Source organism: Psittacula echo (assembly GCF_963264785.1).
Source record: "Psittacula echo genome assembly, chromosome: 7".
Lineage (NCBI taxonomy): Eukaryota > Metazoa > Chordata > Aves > Psittaciformes > Psittacidae > Psittacula > Psittacula echo.
The window spans coordinates 13,892,830-13,909,513 of record NC_137740.1 but is presented as its reverse complement, the minus strand read 5'-3'; the positions used below and the strand labels follow the sequence as shown (position 1 = coordinate 13,909,513).

The window sequence follows — 16,684 nt, the reverse complement described above, 5'->3', positions numbered from 1 at the left end:
AATGCTCTTTAAAACAAAACAACAAAAGTGAGCAGTTACGAATCTTTTATTCTTTAAAAATAGTACACTGGAGTTTTTGAAAATCAAGAAGTATTTTCTTTGCCCAGTTCAGTGCCTCTGAGATAAACAGCTTAAGTATTCAGTGTTCATGCAAAATATACCAATAGATTTACACTACTACACAAGTTTCCAGATTGTGTATTTATTGTGTCTGTTACACAACAGTTGGTCTTCAAATGTGAGTGCACTATAATAATTTAGCTTTTTTCTTTAGTTCATCCTTCATACACTGATTCCTTCTTTTTAGTCTTTAATACCATTTTTCTGTACTGAGCAAGGAACCTGGACAATCTCACAACTGAAGGTTATTCTTATCTGATGCAGGAATGACAATGCATATCCTTGCTTTCTTTAGTTGGCCCCATCAGAGAAAGAGATGATGCAGTAAGAAAGTTTTGAGGGGAAGAAAGATTCCAGGTAAAGCAGAGCATTAGTAGTCATCAGCTAGAAAATAAAAGGGTAAGAGAAACAGATAATTAGGTTTCATAATAGGAAGGGTGCAAGAAGAATGAGAACGAAGCAAATGAAAATGCTAACTCTTACTTTCAATGGTAAGAATACAAGTGCTAGCAGATGTGCCTCTGTTGTTGACTGCTTTACACATATATTCCCCTTCATCTTCTGGGAAGGTTTCTGGCAAGTAAAGGCAATAGGTTTCTCCTCTTTCAATATATTGATAGTCCTCAGAGTCCTGCAACATTTCTCCCTCAAACCACCATGTAACTTCAGGTTTCGGTTCTCCAGTAATTTTAACTGTAAATCTCACTGGCTCGCCATCAACAACCGATGTGTTTTTCAGTGACTTCTTGAACCAGGGTGCTCCAGATCGAGCTTGATCCTCCTCATCTTCACAAGTAGAACCATTAATAATGCTTCCCTCCTCTTCTTCTTCCTCTTCCCTTTTCTGTTTTAAAATAAGTTGATTTAAAACATTTAAAGTGGCAATAGCAGTATGACTGCCAGTGATAACATATTTGATTACAGAAAGTTAACCACATTTCTGAGAAGGTGAAATGCCCACCTGTCCCACTAGATACCATAATGCACTGAATCTAGATATGGAACAAGCGAAGCTGTAGTCTTAGGGCAAAATATAAGCATAAAATAAAAAATCTCATTTTCAGACTGTTCAGAGAATACTGCAAGAAGAGTTCATTGTATCTCTGAACGCATCAAGAATATGTGAAAACACCAAAAGCAATTTTACATTATTGCAGCAATTCACAGCAGCTGTTAAAACAGCATAATGTTCCTTTTATACCTCTGGCAGTGTTGCCATCAGGGGTAATCAGAAGCTAAGTTAAATGACACTTAGGACTGAGGAAAAGGCACTTTGTAATTTATACCTTCTGTAATGCGGCATCGATTTCTTTCTGTTCAAACTGCATGCGTAGTAACTTCTGTTCTTCAATTCTTCTCTGCTCCTCTTCTTCCCTGGCTCTTGCCATTTGCTCAAAACGGGCCTTCATGTTTACTTTGTGAGTAAATGGAGCCTCAGATTTCTTAGCTGGTCTCACATCTACCTCATCATCCTTGTGAAGGGAAAATTTTTAAAAAATAGGACTTATTTATTACCTTTTAAATATGTACAGTAATAAACTTGACTTTTGTAGAGCAGTAGTTCTTAACCGAACAAAGCCATGCAGAGTCCTGTTTTTCTCAGAGGTTTGATGTTGGGTTTAAGATCAAGTCTCTTTAACAGCTTATCCCAGAGACAGAGCAAAATACTTGCAAAGTAATTTCAAATATTTTGGGTAGAGAAATACTCCTAAGGATTTATTTTCATATAAAAGTTAAATACTGTCATGTGGGAATGGTAAATCCTTAGTGACTTGAGTTTTATGCCATAGTGTTTGGGGTAGCTTCAACAGCTAACACAGGTTGACCTTATAGAAAAATCATTACAGTGTCAGTCATTAAAAGCTCAAAAATAAAAGGTAGGTGTTGAGCTGATTCTGAAGTGACTGACCACTGTGAATGGGAACCTCAGATCAGGCTTGCTGCTGTAAAAAGTTTTGTGCACTGCCATGAAAGCTGACATTAGTGTCTTGGGTCACAAGGCATTGGGTTGATTTATTGCTTAGACTGATAATTTCTTATTTTCCCCCTCTGAAAAATGCCAGAGATTCCAGTCTGAGGCACAGATAAGTAGACTTCCTTTTCTGCTCTATCCTGAGAAACGAGTTGATTCTAAGACTTGATCTTCAAGTGGTATCGTTTGTTTTCTGTGTTTTAGTTTTAATTCATACAGTAGAGAATAAATTAGAGTTCAGAAGGAGAAGCAATTCGTGATGATTAACAGAGTAATTCTCAAATAATATTTCAAACCCTCAGGCTGGCAGGTTTCAGGTTGTTAAGATGCTGAATCGAGGAGGACTTTGAGCAGAAAACAGATGTCTGCTTGACCAGATGACTGATAATAAACTAGTGCTGTTTCTGTCAGAGATGCTGAGGTGGCAACAGGAAGGAAGGGAGAAAATAATTTTGGAAATGTGGCAAACTTTGAAAGCAGCAGCACTGTCAGCTCCTGGATTATCAGTGTGCGAGTTAAGTACATCATAAACATAAAGAGAATGCAATTTACCTCTTGAAATTTTTCAGCTTCCCTTTCTCTTATTTCTTCATCCATTGCCCTTCTCTTTGCTCGCTCTTCTTCAATCTTCTTCTGTATTTCTTCTTGAGACAGCTGTCCTATTTTTTCAAATTTGCTTTTTAAGTTCTTTGCCTGAATAGAACCACTTCTTTTTAGCTTTATTAATTCTTCATATTCTTTGCTTAGCTCGAACGTTTCACATTCTTCTTCCAGCTGTTCAGAAATTGCAGAATGATTAAGATGGAAAATGCCATAGGTATTTTTACTACCTGTTCTCCCCACAGGTAGGTGTAACTTAATACACTTGAACAGTTCTCTTAGTTATTTGAAATCAGCATAGACATTTTCTTTATATCTTTTTTTTTTCTTTGCTATTCTCTAAACTAGATACAGATTTTACAGTATCTTGCTTAAATGTACCCTTTGTTTGAAATTGCTGTCAATAAGCCACCTTTCACAGACTCAGAAAACCAGACACCAAGCAATATAAAGAACTTAGTTATCTTTGATCAAGAATTTACCTCTCTGGCTTACTTGCAATATGATATAACTTTCTAAAATACAGCTACTTTGTTAATTCAGTAAAAAGCAAAAGAGATTTCAGGATGTTGTGACTGGAAATATCAGTTCTGGATCTTGTAGTCAAACCCTGTCTGAAGCTGATATTGTTGCTATTTTACTCCCTCCTTTTATGACCTCTGACTGACAGTTAAGATGTATATGCATTTTAGCTGGAGGACCCTGTCTCTCTCTTCTTACCCAGCATGTAATATGAAATTTACTTAAAAAGTTTAAGTGAATAAAGGCTCCAATGTAAGCTGGAGCCTTTATTACTCACTAGCTTAGCTTAGCTTAACAAAAATGTAGTCCTCTAACATTCAAAAGAGAATAATAAAGAATTGCCATCCACAACCAAATCAAATTGAAGCGTAAAGTTCATGAACGTGATGTTTTAAACATCTGGTATGCAAAGCAAATTTTGTGTGATTTTTAAGATCAACTGTGACAGTCTTCAAACCCTTGATACACCGACTAGAAATAAGTTGAGGCCACTGTAATCTTTCCTAATTAGTTAACACCGCATTCCCTTGAGGAAAAGCAAGAATTTTGCTCTTTCTTAATTTCAAGTTTGTATTTTCATTTAGGAACTAGATGTTTCTGCTCTTCTGTTATTGTAAATATTACATAATAGCTTTAGTAATGCTGTAGAATTTTCAGAAGTGACTGTAAAATAACATTACAAGTTTGAAATTGTGTTTTTACTTTTAAGGTGGCAAGGGATAAAAGCATTTTACTGGTAGATTAGTGATAAAAATATTTTTAAAACGTATAAGATACATATTTTTCTATTTTTCATTCTTTTGATATAATGCTAGAAGTACTGATTCAAAATTGGTTCTAAAGGAATATTCAGTTACATTCTTAAACGTTGAGATTTTAATAACTGAAATAATCTATTTACTTTTATTCAGAATATGCATAGCATATCCTCTGATATACAAACCTCTCCCATTTCTTGTCTCAACTGCTGAAATTCTTGCTTCTCCATTTCCAACTTTTGCCTACGCTCTTCCTCTGTGCGTCTCTTTTCTTCTTCCATTTTTTGTCTCAGCAACTCCTCAAAATTAATTTCCAGTTTACCAGGTACAAGAGATTCTTGAGAAAATGTTTTAAACATTTCTGGTGATTCATCATCCAGCACCTGCTGGAAATTGAGAGCATTAATGATACCTGTGATGAAATCACAGCAGTGCTCAGGCACTCTAGTACGTAAAGAAAACTGAGTCTTTTACCACATTTGCCACAGTAAGATGCAATGTGAGTATTCCTCTAATGTTTTGGGGGGGAGCATGTTTGCAGGAATGGTATTTGACTTCAGGTCTTCCTTATTACAATGCTACACTTTTATAATGAGGGTGAGGATGATTATTAAAATGCAGTCTCTTTTGCAAGGTGATGAGAGGATGTCCCCTTAATGCAGCTTTGGGACCTGAAACAGTTGATTTCCATTTACTTCCCAGACTATCATTATACAAAGTGCTTGTGTTTCAGTGTCACTGCTCATGACACAGAAGTACATGTGCTTGTAATCTTTTCTTAAGCAAACCGGATTAAATTCCTGTTCTTAAGCAACACTGGTATTCCCAGTAACCAGAACTGAACAGAATTTTCTACAAGAAACTCTTCTTGTGTACAGATTGATTATACGAAGTTATGTTGCCAGTTCATTGGTTTGTACAACCCAACAGCAAGGGTTTTCTCATTTCTCTATCCTTTCTCAGGAAGGGTTAGGCTTTCATAGTCATTCATGAGCAAGCTGCTTATTTTGTAGCTAATTTGTAAGATGGTAGGGCCTAGGAAAGGTGAATTTAACTACTTCGAAAAGCAGGAAGTGTAAGAAAAAATACTTTATCAAACTGTATTTGTTGAAACAAAGTTTTACCAAAACAGGAAACTATGCTACAAAAATGGCCAGGGAGTATGACAGTCTGTTGAGTTTAAGCAGCAAGGTCAACTGCTTGATAAAACCTATATAAATGTATGTTTGCGCATGTAACTATGTAAATTTATTAACAGAGATTGACTAAGCAGAAATGTTCTGTGGATAAATGTGAGATTTTTCAATTTACTGTGTTCATCTCACATTCTTTAATGCAACGTTGTGGGGTCTTTTTCTCTGCTTTTTCAAGAATAATGTAATTTCTTGCCTGGGGCTCTGCCATCTTTCTAATTTGCTGTCTCTGGAAAGCAAAGCCTGGGTTGCATTAAGGCTTGCATTTGCTCAAACTAAATAGCTAGTTACAAGGTGTTGGGATACAGTTTCTGGGAGTAAGTCCAAAGAGGAGTGTGAACCCAAGAAAAGACTCTGGGAGATGTAAATAATAGCTCTTCAAATGCAAAATTAAAAAAAAAAAAAAATAATCCCAAGTCAAGAATCAAATAAGAGGAAAAACATAAATGCAGCTCTGGTTGGTATTTCTTTTTCTAGTTCTACCTGAGTTCTCCTGAAGGAGAACTCTGGATATCTGGGCCTGTATAAACTTGACTGTGTAAATCATGACATAAATCACGGAGGTGAGGCATTGGAACAAGGTGCCCAGAGAAGCTGTGGATGCCCCATCCCTGGCAGTGTTCAAGGCCAGGTTGGACTGGGCTTTGAGCAGCCTGGTCTAGTGGAAAGTGTCTCTGCCTGTGGCAGGGGGTTTGGAACTAGATCACCATTAAGGTCCTTCCAACCCAAAACATTCTATGACTGTATTAGGTCAGATACTGATCTAGAACTGTATGGTGATGTGGCTTTTGGCACTACAGTGCATGTTTGAAAAGCCTTGTTACAAATATGGAAGAGCCCAATGTTCCTTAAACTGTAGGCATTCCCAACAGTAGTCATCAGTCAAATGCTAGAAAGAACTAAAAGAGCAAAACTTTCATTTGAGAAAGTGTTTTGACTAGCTTTATAAAGAAACAAACTTTTTAACACAAGATTCTTTGGCACTCCGTTTTCTCTTTATTGCTAATTACTGCCATTGTAACTTAACACCTTTCACTGCTCTTTGTGCCATCTCAGCTTGTATGTCTGTCTTGACCTATTTTGCCTATATCTTTTTTTTATTTTTTACAGCTCTTTAGTTTTTTTGCCTCAATCCCACTCAAATACTGCTGCTATTCACTATAGATGTCCTTCAGATTTTCCCTCTGAGTAAGCTTACAGTTGGACTTCAGCCCCCATTCCTTCCATTCTTCATTTGTTTTGCATAATATGAGCAGATTTGTTGCAATTGCATTATGGAGAAGTGGAGTCAAGAAAACAAAGCTGTTAACTATTTCCTTTAATGAAAACAGTGCATAGCCCCGTAGTTTTTTGGAGGCTAATCACAGCTAAATTAACAAAGAAATGTGAAAGTCTTGTTATGATGCATTAGTTCATGTGCTTATCACTTCAAAGAGATACAGAACCTAAGTGGGCAGGAGAAGCATTAATTCAAAATTTACCAATGCACGTATGTGTAAGCGTTGAAAAGCTGCGCATGTGAGCAAACACTAGCAGCTGTCTGCTCTGTTATTTTTGAATCACTGAGTTACAAAAAGGCAGCAGCCCAACTTATTCCTGGTTAAAAAAAGAGGAAAAAAATCAGCTGAATTTTGTGATGTACAAGCGCCTTGTGGTTGGTTCAATAAATATTTAGCTGTATTTTGTGAAGTGGGAACAGATGGTAGTGAGAAATGGTCCTGTACCAACCACAGTTTGCAGCAGTCAACAAATTTGCAGTAGGAAACAGTGACTGACAGAAAAAAGAGTATTTTTTTATCTGTGCTAAGACAGGTTCTTTATGCATTCTCTAATAGACTGTCAGGGGTGAAAGATGAATGCTTCAGTCTGAAAGTGATCACCTTAGTGGTGGGAAGCATGGAAGTATGAATGCAGAAAAAGTAAACATGAAATAGGGAGATCCTTCTGAAAAGAGGTGGTGGTTGTGTTTTCCAGCAACAATATTGCTACTTCTATGCGTGTACGCTTTCAAATCTAAAATGAATCAACATGAAAAAGGTTCTAAAATAACTATGTAATTTAAATGCTTAAATAAAAATTGTGTGAGGTTTTCCTACTTCTGAAAGAGATGACTAATACATTCTTAAAATGTTTAAAAGTAAATCTGTATTGCTGCTACATTGTGTAGCTGTGGAAAATAGGGAAAGCATGGTCTTATATTTTTTTTGTTATCAGTAACAGAAAATGTGTTCATATTCAAGATGCTAATTAACAGAAAACTTCAAACATGAAAATGTAAAAGTACATTTTCAGTTAATTTCTTAAATCACTGCAAGTTTTCACTGTCTGCAGTTAGGGTGCAATCATAGACTCTGTGCTGCACCTAACAAATTAAACCCTGTTTAATCAGTGATATTTTTCTTGACTGTACGCTTGAGCTTAGGTTCTTGCTACATGGAGGCAGAAAAAAGAGGTTCTCAAGAAAGCAGGAAGAAAACAGAGGATGGCACATTCTTTCTTCGCTTTTCTTTTTAATTTGTCTGCTGGCTTTTCATAATGTAATTGAATGGCAGAAGTCCAGTGTAATCATATGAAGTTTTAATTTGTGTCACAAGCATTGCTTTGAATGATGAAGAAAATTCTATTAGTTATGCAGCTGGCCTTTCCCAATAAAACCACAGAGGAGAATGTAGGAAGACACTGCCAGATGACTGGTTTATTCCACAGTTCTGTATGGTGGATCTTGCCTTCCTTTTGAAACAAATACTTACATTTAGGTGGTATTTGTGTAATTTAATACTATGTTTCTTAACCACCACCAGTAAGTAACTGGCTTATATCCAAAAGCCTTCAACAACTTGAAGTTGTTTGAATAGGCATGAAGAATACAGTGAAAAGCTTCATGCAAGTTATTTCTTATAAATAATGTTGCTACTTTCTGAAATTGGGCATCTTTCTCTGCTTTAGATAGTATCAATATCTCAATCTTAGATCCCTGAAAATTTTTCTTCAGTGTAATCTTAACCCAAATTTTAGAAGTCATTGCATATCACAGAAATCTGAATGTGGCTAAGGAAGATCCATGTTACGAATTGTTCTAAGGGTAAATGCTACAAGTTAGGTTTTTTTGTTTCTCTGAATAAGCAACAAAATACAATAAAAGTATCAGCTGACTTCAGCCTCTTAATTTTTCCTTCCTAAAGGACCACAGATGACTAGAAAATTCGTACTTGCAGTGGGCATTTCTCTAGTATGCCATTAATTAGGCTTTAGCTAGTAAGAGCTGATTGGTGGCTACCCTATAAAGGCAGGGAGATAAACTTGGAGAAGAGGAATTGCTTTTCCCCCCAAAAAACCAAACCCTACTTGTGAAAACATTCTGCTTTCTAAATTTGTTGTATCTACCATAATAATACCCATTGGAAATATCTGGTTTTGACTAAATTATTTTAAATCCTTTCTAGGCTTGCTGTGAGGAAGGATTTTTCTGTGATTTTTTTGGTAAATGAACTTGATTAGTTTACCCCACCACCTTGTAGTAAGTACTGAAGTAAACTAATTACTGAAGGAGTTGAAGCATGCATTCTTAACTGTAGTTAGAGCTTTCCCATAGAGCAGCTTTAGAGTTACTTAGGTAAAAACTAAACTATATACTAAACAAAAATGCCATACCATGTTTCTCCTTGCTTCAGCAAATGCTCTTTTTTCTTCTTCAATGCGTCGCCTTGCATCTTCTTCTGCTTTCCTCTTTTCCTCTTCTCTCCTCTGTCTTTCTATCTCCTCAAAACTGAGTCTGAGTTTACCAGGACGGAATTCTTTAACAGAATTTTCAGATTCTTCATCATCGCCTTCATTTATCTTCAGAGAAGAGGGAGAGGAATAAATAGAAAGGACTTTAGCCAAACATAAAAATATTCTTTATAGTAAATAGATATTTCATTAATTCCTGTCTGATCTTTCATAATTTTTTTTTTTTTCGGGGGGGGAGAAAAAATATTTTGAGAGTTTGGTTGCTGTAAGAAATATTTTAGTCTTGGTTTTAGCCAGGGGAGGGAGAAAAGAAACACATTTTGGTAACCTATATTTAGCTTCTGTAATTCCTAAAAATCTGTTGAGTGTGTAATTCAAAGAATAATGTGTTATAATGAAAAGGCTGAACAATTAAGTATGTATTTTACAGTCTCAGGATGGATAATTTACTCTAAATCACTCCCTATTCACTTTCTTTACATCTCTTTAATAGACCTTTATGCTGTCAAGTCTTTTTGTTTGCATATAAATTGTTTTCACCATTGCAGTTACCAGCTAAATAAATGCTGTAGAGTTTTATAGCAAAACTAAATCAATTAACACTTTGCTATTACACCAGACTGAGATTCTCCTTTCTTTTTTTTCTTTTTAGACACTTAATCATCACTAAAGAAAGGGAACTGGGATACTCTGATCTCTTCACTATTGCTTGTCTCCAGTAACACTTATCTGCAGAGAGAAGGCTGTGGTTTGCAAACTGCAATCAAGAACAAAAGACTGAACCATCTTCAAAAGACATCTCGGATTTCTTTTGGAGCACAGAAGTTGTAAATTATATTACTTGCTAATAAATGCAGATATGGTGGGAGACATGAACAAAACTTCAGTAAGAACAGCTAGTGACTTTTAAGTTCTCTTCTTCCTTTTCTTCCCTGATCTCTTTCACCAGCATCCCCTGTCCAACCCCAAATAAAGTGCATTATTGACATTGTCAAGGTTATTGTTGTGGAATGGTTAGATGATTTATTTGAGGTGGGGGTGGATGAGTAAACTACAATTTGGGTACCTACCTAGACCTAGAACTCTCTCTATTTGGACCAGTTGGGAATTTCAGACTTTCAGCTTTCTCGAGGTTCTGTGGTTTGATTATTTTTTTTCTTTTTTTGAGAATATAAATGTCTAGAATGTTTTTTAAATGTAGTCAGCGTAGTGATCTTGAGCTGTTTATCTAAGAACATTCAATCATAGTTATTGTACTCTGTGTAAGTTAAAGTTTGCAAATTTGTAAAAATATTTTCAAAGATGTAATGAAAGAATAAAATCTCATTCATCTTCTTTGTATACGAATTATAACAAAGTCATAATGATCATAATTGTACACGTGAAAGATATTTAAATACAGAACTTTAAAAATGCTTTTGGAATATAGTGAAGTGAGGAAATACAGAACAAACTACCTGGTATATCTTACATTAAGACTAAGTGCGTAACTCTTAGTATGATCAAAGAACAAGCTATAGCAAGATCTGTTTATAATTGATCTAAAATAAGTGTGGTTTATGATATAGAACACATACAGAGGCAGTTTTGCAAGTAATATAAAACAGGAATTGTAGGCTACATTTCTGACAACTTGGGGCTTAATCTAGTAATTTCCGGCACGTTGTTTATGCCAGTACATACAAAGAGAGCTGATTGTCTTTTTTACCTTGTTTCATAAGAGCAAAGTTGTCATGGATGTATTTATCATAAGTAAATATATGGGAATAAGAAATAGCATTCTGTTACTACAGACTGTCTTCATAAAAACTGGTTACTGACACATCTGAAGCACTAGTTATGAACAAAACAGACAACTGGTTATCTTTTTGAGGGTCTACTGCTTGGGGTACTACAAAGTGTAGATATAAAACCTGCTAAGGTTGCTGGCAAATTTAAAACACATTAATTTCCTGAATTTACTAAAAGAATGTCAAGCGTTATGTCAGTGTGGTTACTGAGTTAGAGTTAGGTCAAAAATTCATCTTTCAGAAATTTATTTTCAGACTCTTAAAACCTGCAATATAGTAAAGGGTAAGAAAAGAGAAGAATCAGATACAATAAAGAATGTAAAAGCATATCCTAATGTAAAAGTTGTGTAACTACATGAACAAAGCATGCATTTACCATTCGCTGCCTAGCTTCTTCAAAGGCACGTCTTTCCTCTTCTAAACGCTGTCTTGCTTCTTCCTCTGCTTGCCGCCTTTGATTCTCCTGTCTTTGTCTTTCAAGTTCTTCAAATGTCACTTTCAGCTTACCAGGAGACAGAGACTCTGGAGTTTTATTGTCTTCATTTTCACCCTGTGTAAGGAAAATAAAATTGTTATGTCTTAAATAACAGATATTTATTTCTTAGATATTTTTAGATGAGTGGTTTACCATGACACTTGAAAGGCACTTGGTTTCCTTAAGGGATGGGGTTTGTTCCTCATATTTTAGCTTCACTTCTTCATCCTCTCTCTCTCTTTGTTCTGCTCTCTCCTTTCCTGTGTTCTCAAAGTTTATTTTCATCTTCCCAGGTGTTTTGGTGGGTTTTACAGGCACTACTGTAACCAGTAGTGAATCATCCCCTTCCTGTCCAAAAAGATATTTATTTAATCTTCATAAAGCTTGACTTCAGACTCATTTCTTACTAAAACTATTGTTTTCACCTCTGTGCACCACACCTTCCAAAAGAATTACTTGTATTGAGGGTTAACCACAAGAATAAACCCATTTGCCTGTAACAGTCACTAGTTTTCTTGAAATTCCTGAAGAGCATCAAGACTGAATTACGTTTTAAACATAACTGCTGGCAAACTCCTTGATCTCTACGTATTTTCATTAGCAGTATTCATGGTTTGGAGAAGAACAGGTGGAATTTTGATTACATCACAGTTGTAGCCACAGTCTACTTCCAGTCGTACATTTAATATGTAAAGGAAACACTGTGGTTGGAATAAGCTAGTAGTTCTGGAGGCCAATATGTAATTTATTAGGCAGAGTAATTTTTTTCTGAAGGATGTTGCTGCTACAATGCTATTTTCACAACTTATTTGCCAAAATACATTTTACCCTTTCCTGCCCCCCAAAATACCACAATTAACAGGGATATTGAACTTAAAATTAACAGGGCTTTTTTTTCTTCCCCAAAGCTGTCATAGGAATGTGATTTTCTTGTGTTAGTGAAAGACAGTAGGACTTTTGGACCTAGCTTTTTCAAAGAAAACTTTTACAAGACTTAAAATCCAAACACATACAGTAAATTAGTCAATTAAAAAGAAAAAAAAAAAATGTTAACTGAGGTGTTCAAGCATCTGTATATTGACAGGATCCCCTTTCAATTTCAAGTTTAAGGCAAAGAGCTCTTAAGATGGTACTTTCCAAAGCCAGAGGATTTGGAGTATCACTGCCAGTATACCTCAAATTCCCTCTGGTAGCTTTGAATATATTTACATTTTAGATGTTTTTAACTAACCACAAAGTATTCACAGTGCAGACTCTATTTCAAACTGAAATAAATCGACTTAAAGCAGACACGATTCCATATACTTTAACGATTTGTTAGCTCCTTGGTTGGATTTCAGTTAAGTATTTGTGCGCCGTTTTCCCAGCCCGAATTACAATAATAACACAAAGTGAATAAAAATGTAGGTGAACATTTCTTAAAAAAATCTGATTACCTCAGCTGCTGATTCAGTTCCCGTATTGTTAAAGTCATCAATCTATTAAATGAGAATTTCATATGATTACATTACTTTGGCTCTTTGCCTTAGATTTGCAAACACAGAACTGGAAATTTTTTGTATCATCAGTGATACATATGTAGTACTTAAATTCATCGAGATGATCATGATTGAACCTTTGTTGGAGTACTCCAGATAGGTTAGCTTGTTGAGGAAGAGGGAACATAAAACATAACACAGAAAGTAAGCTAAAGCATTCTTAACTCTTCAGTGATGAACTGTTAAGATTTCTGAGAAGGGTACTTTCAATGTCCATTCTTCATTTAAGCATTCCAGAATTGTGTAAGAAGAAAAAAAGCTAAAGCAAGCTCATCGATTATTACTGATCCAAGTCATGTTGTCATCCCCCCCAGCTCCTGCAAAAAGCCTAGTCTTTGCTTTATATGCTCTTTGTATGTTAGTGTCTAAAGCTAATATACTTTCTAAAATTCTACATATGTACTTCTGCCTTACAGACTAGATTAAATATACGCTAGAGATATTTCCAATTAAAAATACAGTTTAATAAATGTTAAAAGTCTTCATAGAAAATACTGTCCAAGACCTTCTTGGAAACTGGCTCCTCCTGTAACACTCTTTTCTTACAACAAAACCAAAGCCAAATTAAGAACTGCTGTCTTTTGGTTAAATAAAAATTCGCTTATGGTTATAGTCTATCATTTAGATGCTCACTCACAGCAGTATTTGCAGCACTGAGGAAAACTTACAAAAGAAATTAAATATGATACCCCAATGCAAAATTCTACAAAAGGCAAAATGCGCTTTCTCAGCATTAACAAAAATTGGATTCTGTTCATGTATACATAGATATGCAATGAAAGTTCACATGTTGGCAAACAAGTAAAACATGATCTGGAGCTTCATGTTTTATGATTTGTACTGCATTAGTACCTCCTTATTTTTGTGTGCCAGTAGCATTTTCTTATTGCTTGCGTTAGTTCATCTGTCACTGAACTGTACTCTAATGTATAAGCAAAATTTGTCTAAGGACTGGTAAAATATAGGAAACATTTTCAAATTAGTTTAGAAAATTCTATAAGCCCTTGTATGCCTGTGACACCAAAACTTGTGCCTGATTCACATTTCTATCAGGTTTCTGCCTGCCTGGTTTCATCTGTAACTCAAATTTAGTGAGTTAAAAAATAGTTACTGTAAAGAAGCAAAAAGATGAAGATTCTCTGAATATTATCTCTCACTTCCATCCCATTGAACATCTCTGTGTAAATCACTACTATCAGAAATCTTAAGATTGGGTCTTTCTGATCAAGACAACTTTTTTTCTTGTGGTGACTGTTTAAAGTTATGTCCTGGCTGTTGTGAGCAGGTGACCATACCTCCTGGGCCTTTTTTGCTAATTCTCTTTGAATTTTTCTTTTCTCAATCATATCTTGTTCAATTCTGCGCTTTCTTTCTTCTTCCATTCTTTTTCTTTCTTCTTCTTGCCTTTGCTTCTCCATTTCTGCAAACTTGCCTTTAACAGTTCCTGTGAATGTGAAATGCACAGTTCAGTAGTTGCATCACATATCTAGTGAATTATGTGGCCTTTAAAGCCAGGTCTCTCTTACCTATCAGCTTTGGAACATAACCTTTTTCAATTTTAGATTTTGCATCATCATCTTCATCGGATCCAAGCAGTTCCTTCATCTAGTTGATGAAACAAGAAAGTAAATTGTCTTTAGACCTTAAATAAAATTCTGATATTATTGTTTTAAAATAATGTGAAAATATTTTCACATACAATATTGAATATTAAAACAACACAAAGTATTTGCAAAGAAAATAACCTCCTGCTTTCTCCTGTTCCATTCTCTCTCTCTAATATATTGTTCTTTTCTTCTTTGCTTTTCATCTCTAGATCTCCTTTGATTTCTTTCTTCCCTTGCTTTCTGCATAGCTTCAAATTTATCCTTTACATCCCCCTTGTGAAGCTTGGGCACATAGGACTTTTGGACTGGTTTAGATGAAGAAAGCAGAATCTTGGTGAAGATAAAGAAGAAATGAAGATAAGAAAAAGAAAGTTGAAACAGATGGACAGAAATATTCTGATAGATTGGATTAGGAAAAATGTAAAAACGTAAAACAGAAGTGCATTTGGAATTATGAACTTTGTGCCACTAGCTGTCATCAGTTAAGCAGCATTTTATTCATTCTTAAATGGTAATAAATACTGAAAACCCCAAAACAACATTTAGCCTTGTATTAATCTTAGGCTGTAAGTAACTGTAATGAACAGCTAAATAATTAAGTATATGAACTTTGTGAATGTACATTTTCAGTTACCATGTATCTGAATCTGTATTCAAATACAGATTTATACTGCTGATTTTGATTATAAGCAGTCACCCAAAAGCCTCTCTACCCCTAACATTTCAAACAGGTATAAAGACATATGGTAGAGTATGTATGTTTTCTTCTGAAAATTTCAACAGCCATATGGTTTTTAAATAAAGTGGTACTTGTTAATTTAAAATTTCCAATGCATGATATACTTTTTTTTTTCAAATATTTAGAAAAACTTGGAAATCCATCAATTTTATGTTGTAAAGTGCCAAGATCACTGGACTTGCAGGACTTTGATACTGAGACAGCTAATGGACGCTTCTTTGCCAATGCTTATCCTGCACATGCCCAAGCAGAAGAAGTTCAGTAAGCGAAGTTCCCACTTTTCAGAACTACTGTGAATTTTTCTCTCTTTTTACTGTAATGACTCCAGGAATGTTCTCAATATAACAGCGCTGAAAAAAATGGCTGAAAACATTCCATGTTTCATATTTTCCACCTAAACCAATAGGTTTTGTTCCTGTTGCTCAGTAGCCTAATATTTACAACTTAGAATTACATGTGAATGTGCCCAGAATTTCCCCCAACGTTTAAAGTTTCTTAATATTTTGTTACCTTTATTTTGCTTTTCTCCTTCATGTTTTTTTTAATAGCATTAAGAATATATTTCACAGATTCTGTCAAATCAGACAGTTCCATTAAGCGACATCCAAGTGCCCTTCCATTATCTTAAAATAATAGCATTACCAGCAGATTTCCAGTATAATTGTCTTTTACAATTGCATGTAATTACTCTTTGCAAGCATTAACTGTAAATTACTACGTTACTTCAATTACTTTAAAATTGGTACATACCTCAGTTTTCTGTGCAATGTCATTCATGGCTACTGTATTGTGTTCTGCACCTGGTTTGTTTAAGATTGCTTTCAGTTTCTACCTGAAAGAAACAGTTGAAGTTATATTCCTTTCTTTTCCTTTTAAATGATGCTTTAACCATCTTCCAGTAAATAAGTTTGCATAGGCTGAAACTGATGTATCACAATTTCATTTGGTCCTTTGAGGCTTCTGAAGACATTAATAGGTTCTAAGTGCACAACAGTAATTAAAAGAACAAGCTTATGATTCTGTATGCATGCTACGTATCTTAGATACTGGGGTTTAATTTCCATTTATTTTTTTTTTATAAAAGAGACTTTGAGCCAAGCTCTGGCTGCCCTGGCTGGTGTGTTGCAAAACTCTTGCTCAGTGCTCATGCTAGCAGAAAGGAATGTGCTCTGCACCTCCGCCGCTCCACTCCCGTTTGACTTGTGAGCCAGTGAGCTCAGGTTCCATGAAGTTTGCAGGGCGCTCAGGCCAAAACCCCCACGGCCTCCTGGAGATGCTGCTTTGCCTTTATACAGCTGGCAGGAGGAAAGATGGCCCATGGCTGGAGGAACCTACCTGACTATCAGAGATGCAGCTGAATCTCCCACCTGGGTGAATGCTCTTGCTCGAGTTCCAGCCAGGCTGGCACCTCTCTTCACCCAATATAGGAATACAAAATAATGCTTTCCTTTCTCCTATGGCTACTCTAGGAAACACTAGTGCTAAAAACTATGAAATTAACTCGGTGAGCCACATACATACCTTAAAGAATTTGTATAACTTTATTGTGGGCTGGAAATGGCACTGCATTTTTAAAGAGAAAAGTGTTACAGATTTTAAACTACGCTGTATTTCTTAGGAACCCAACAGAAAGGCACTTTA

General features: G+C 35.5%; 2 protein-coding genes across 6 annotated transcripts in view; one reads left to right on the top strand and one right to left on the bottom strand.

Annotated features, from left to right (window-relative positions):
• Positions 1-10,738, top strand: part of FUBP1 (far upstream element binding protein 1) — a 36,949-nt gene extending 26,211 nt beyond the window's left edge. For 3 of the 4 annotated variants that reach the window (XR_013957297.1, XR_013957298.1, XM_080622355.1), the window contains one exon: positions 9,547-10,738. Coding sequence is in view for 1 of the 4 variants with exons in the window: in XM_080622355.1 (XP_080478481.1) it covers positions 9,547-9,564 (18 nt within the window). In the remaining 3 variants the exon portion in view is untranslated. The remainder of the gene's footprint in view (positions 1-9,546) is intronic. The other variant, XR_013957299.1, reaches the window with a different exon arrangement.
• Positions 593-15,835, bottom strand: NEXN (nexilin F-actin binding protein; the record flags this gene model as incomplete). Of its 2 annotated transcripts, XM_080622364.1 has the most annotated exons (12): positions 593-964; positions 1,407-1,592; positions 2,645-2,866; positions 4,158-4,355; positions 8,817-9,002; positions 11,061-11,234; positions 11,313-11,507; positions 12,596-12,637; positions 13,993-14,141; positions 14,224-14,302; positions 14,443-14,634; positions 15,794-15,820. In XM_080622364.1, the coding sequence occupies 12 exons, from the start codon at positions 15,818-15,820 to the stop codon at positions 593-595; spliced, it is 2,022 nt and encodes a 673-aa protein (XP_080478490.1). The 2 variants fall into 2 exon arrangements, with proteins under 2 accessions (XP_080478490.1, XP_080478491.1); XM_080622365.1 differs by lacking the exon at positions 14,443-14,634 and having other exon boundaries at positions 15,794-15,835.
• Between the last annotated feature and the right edge of the window lie 849 nt (positions 15,836-16,684).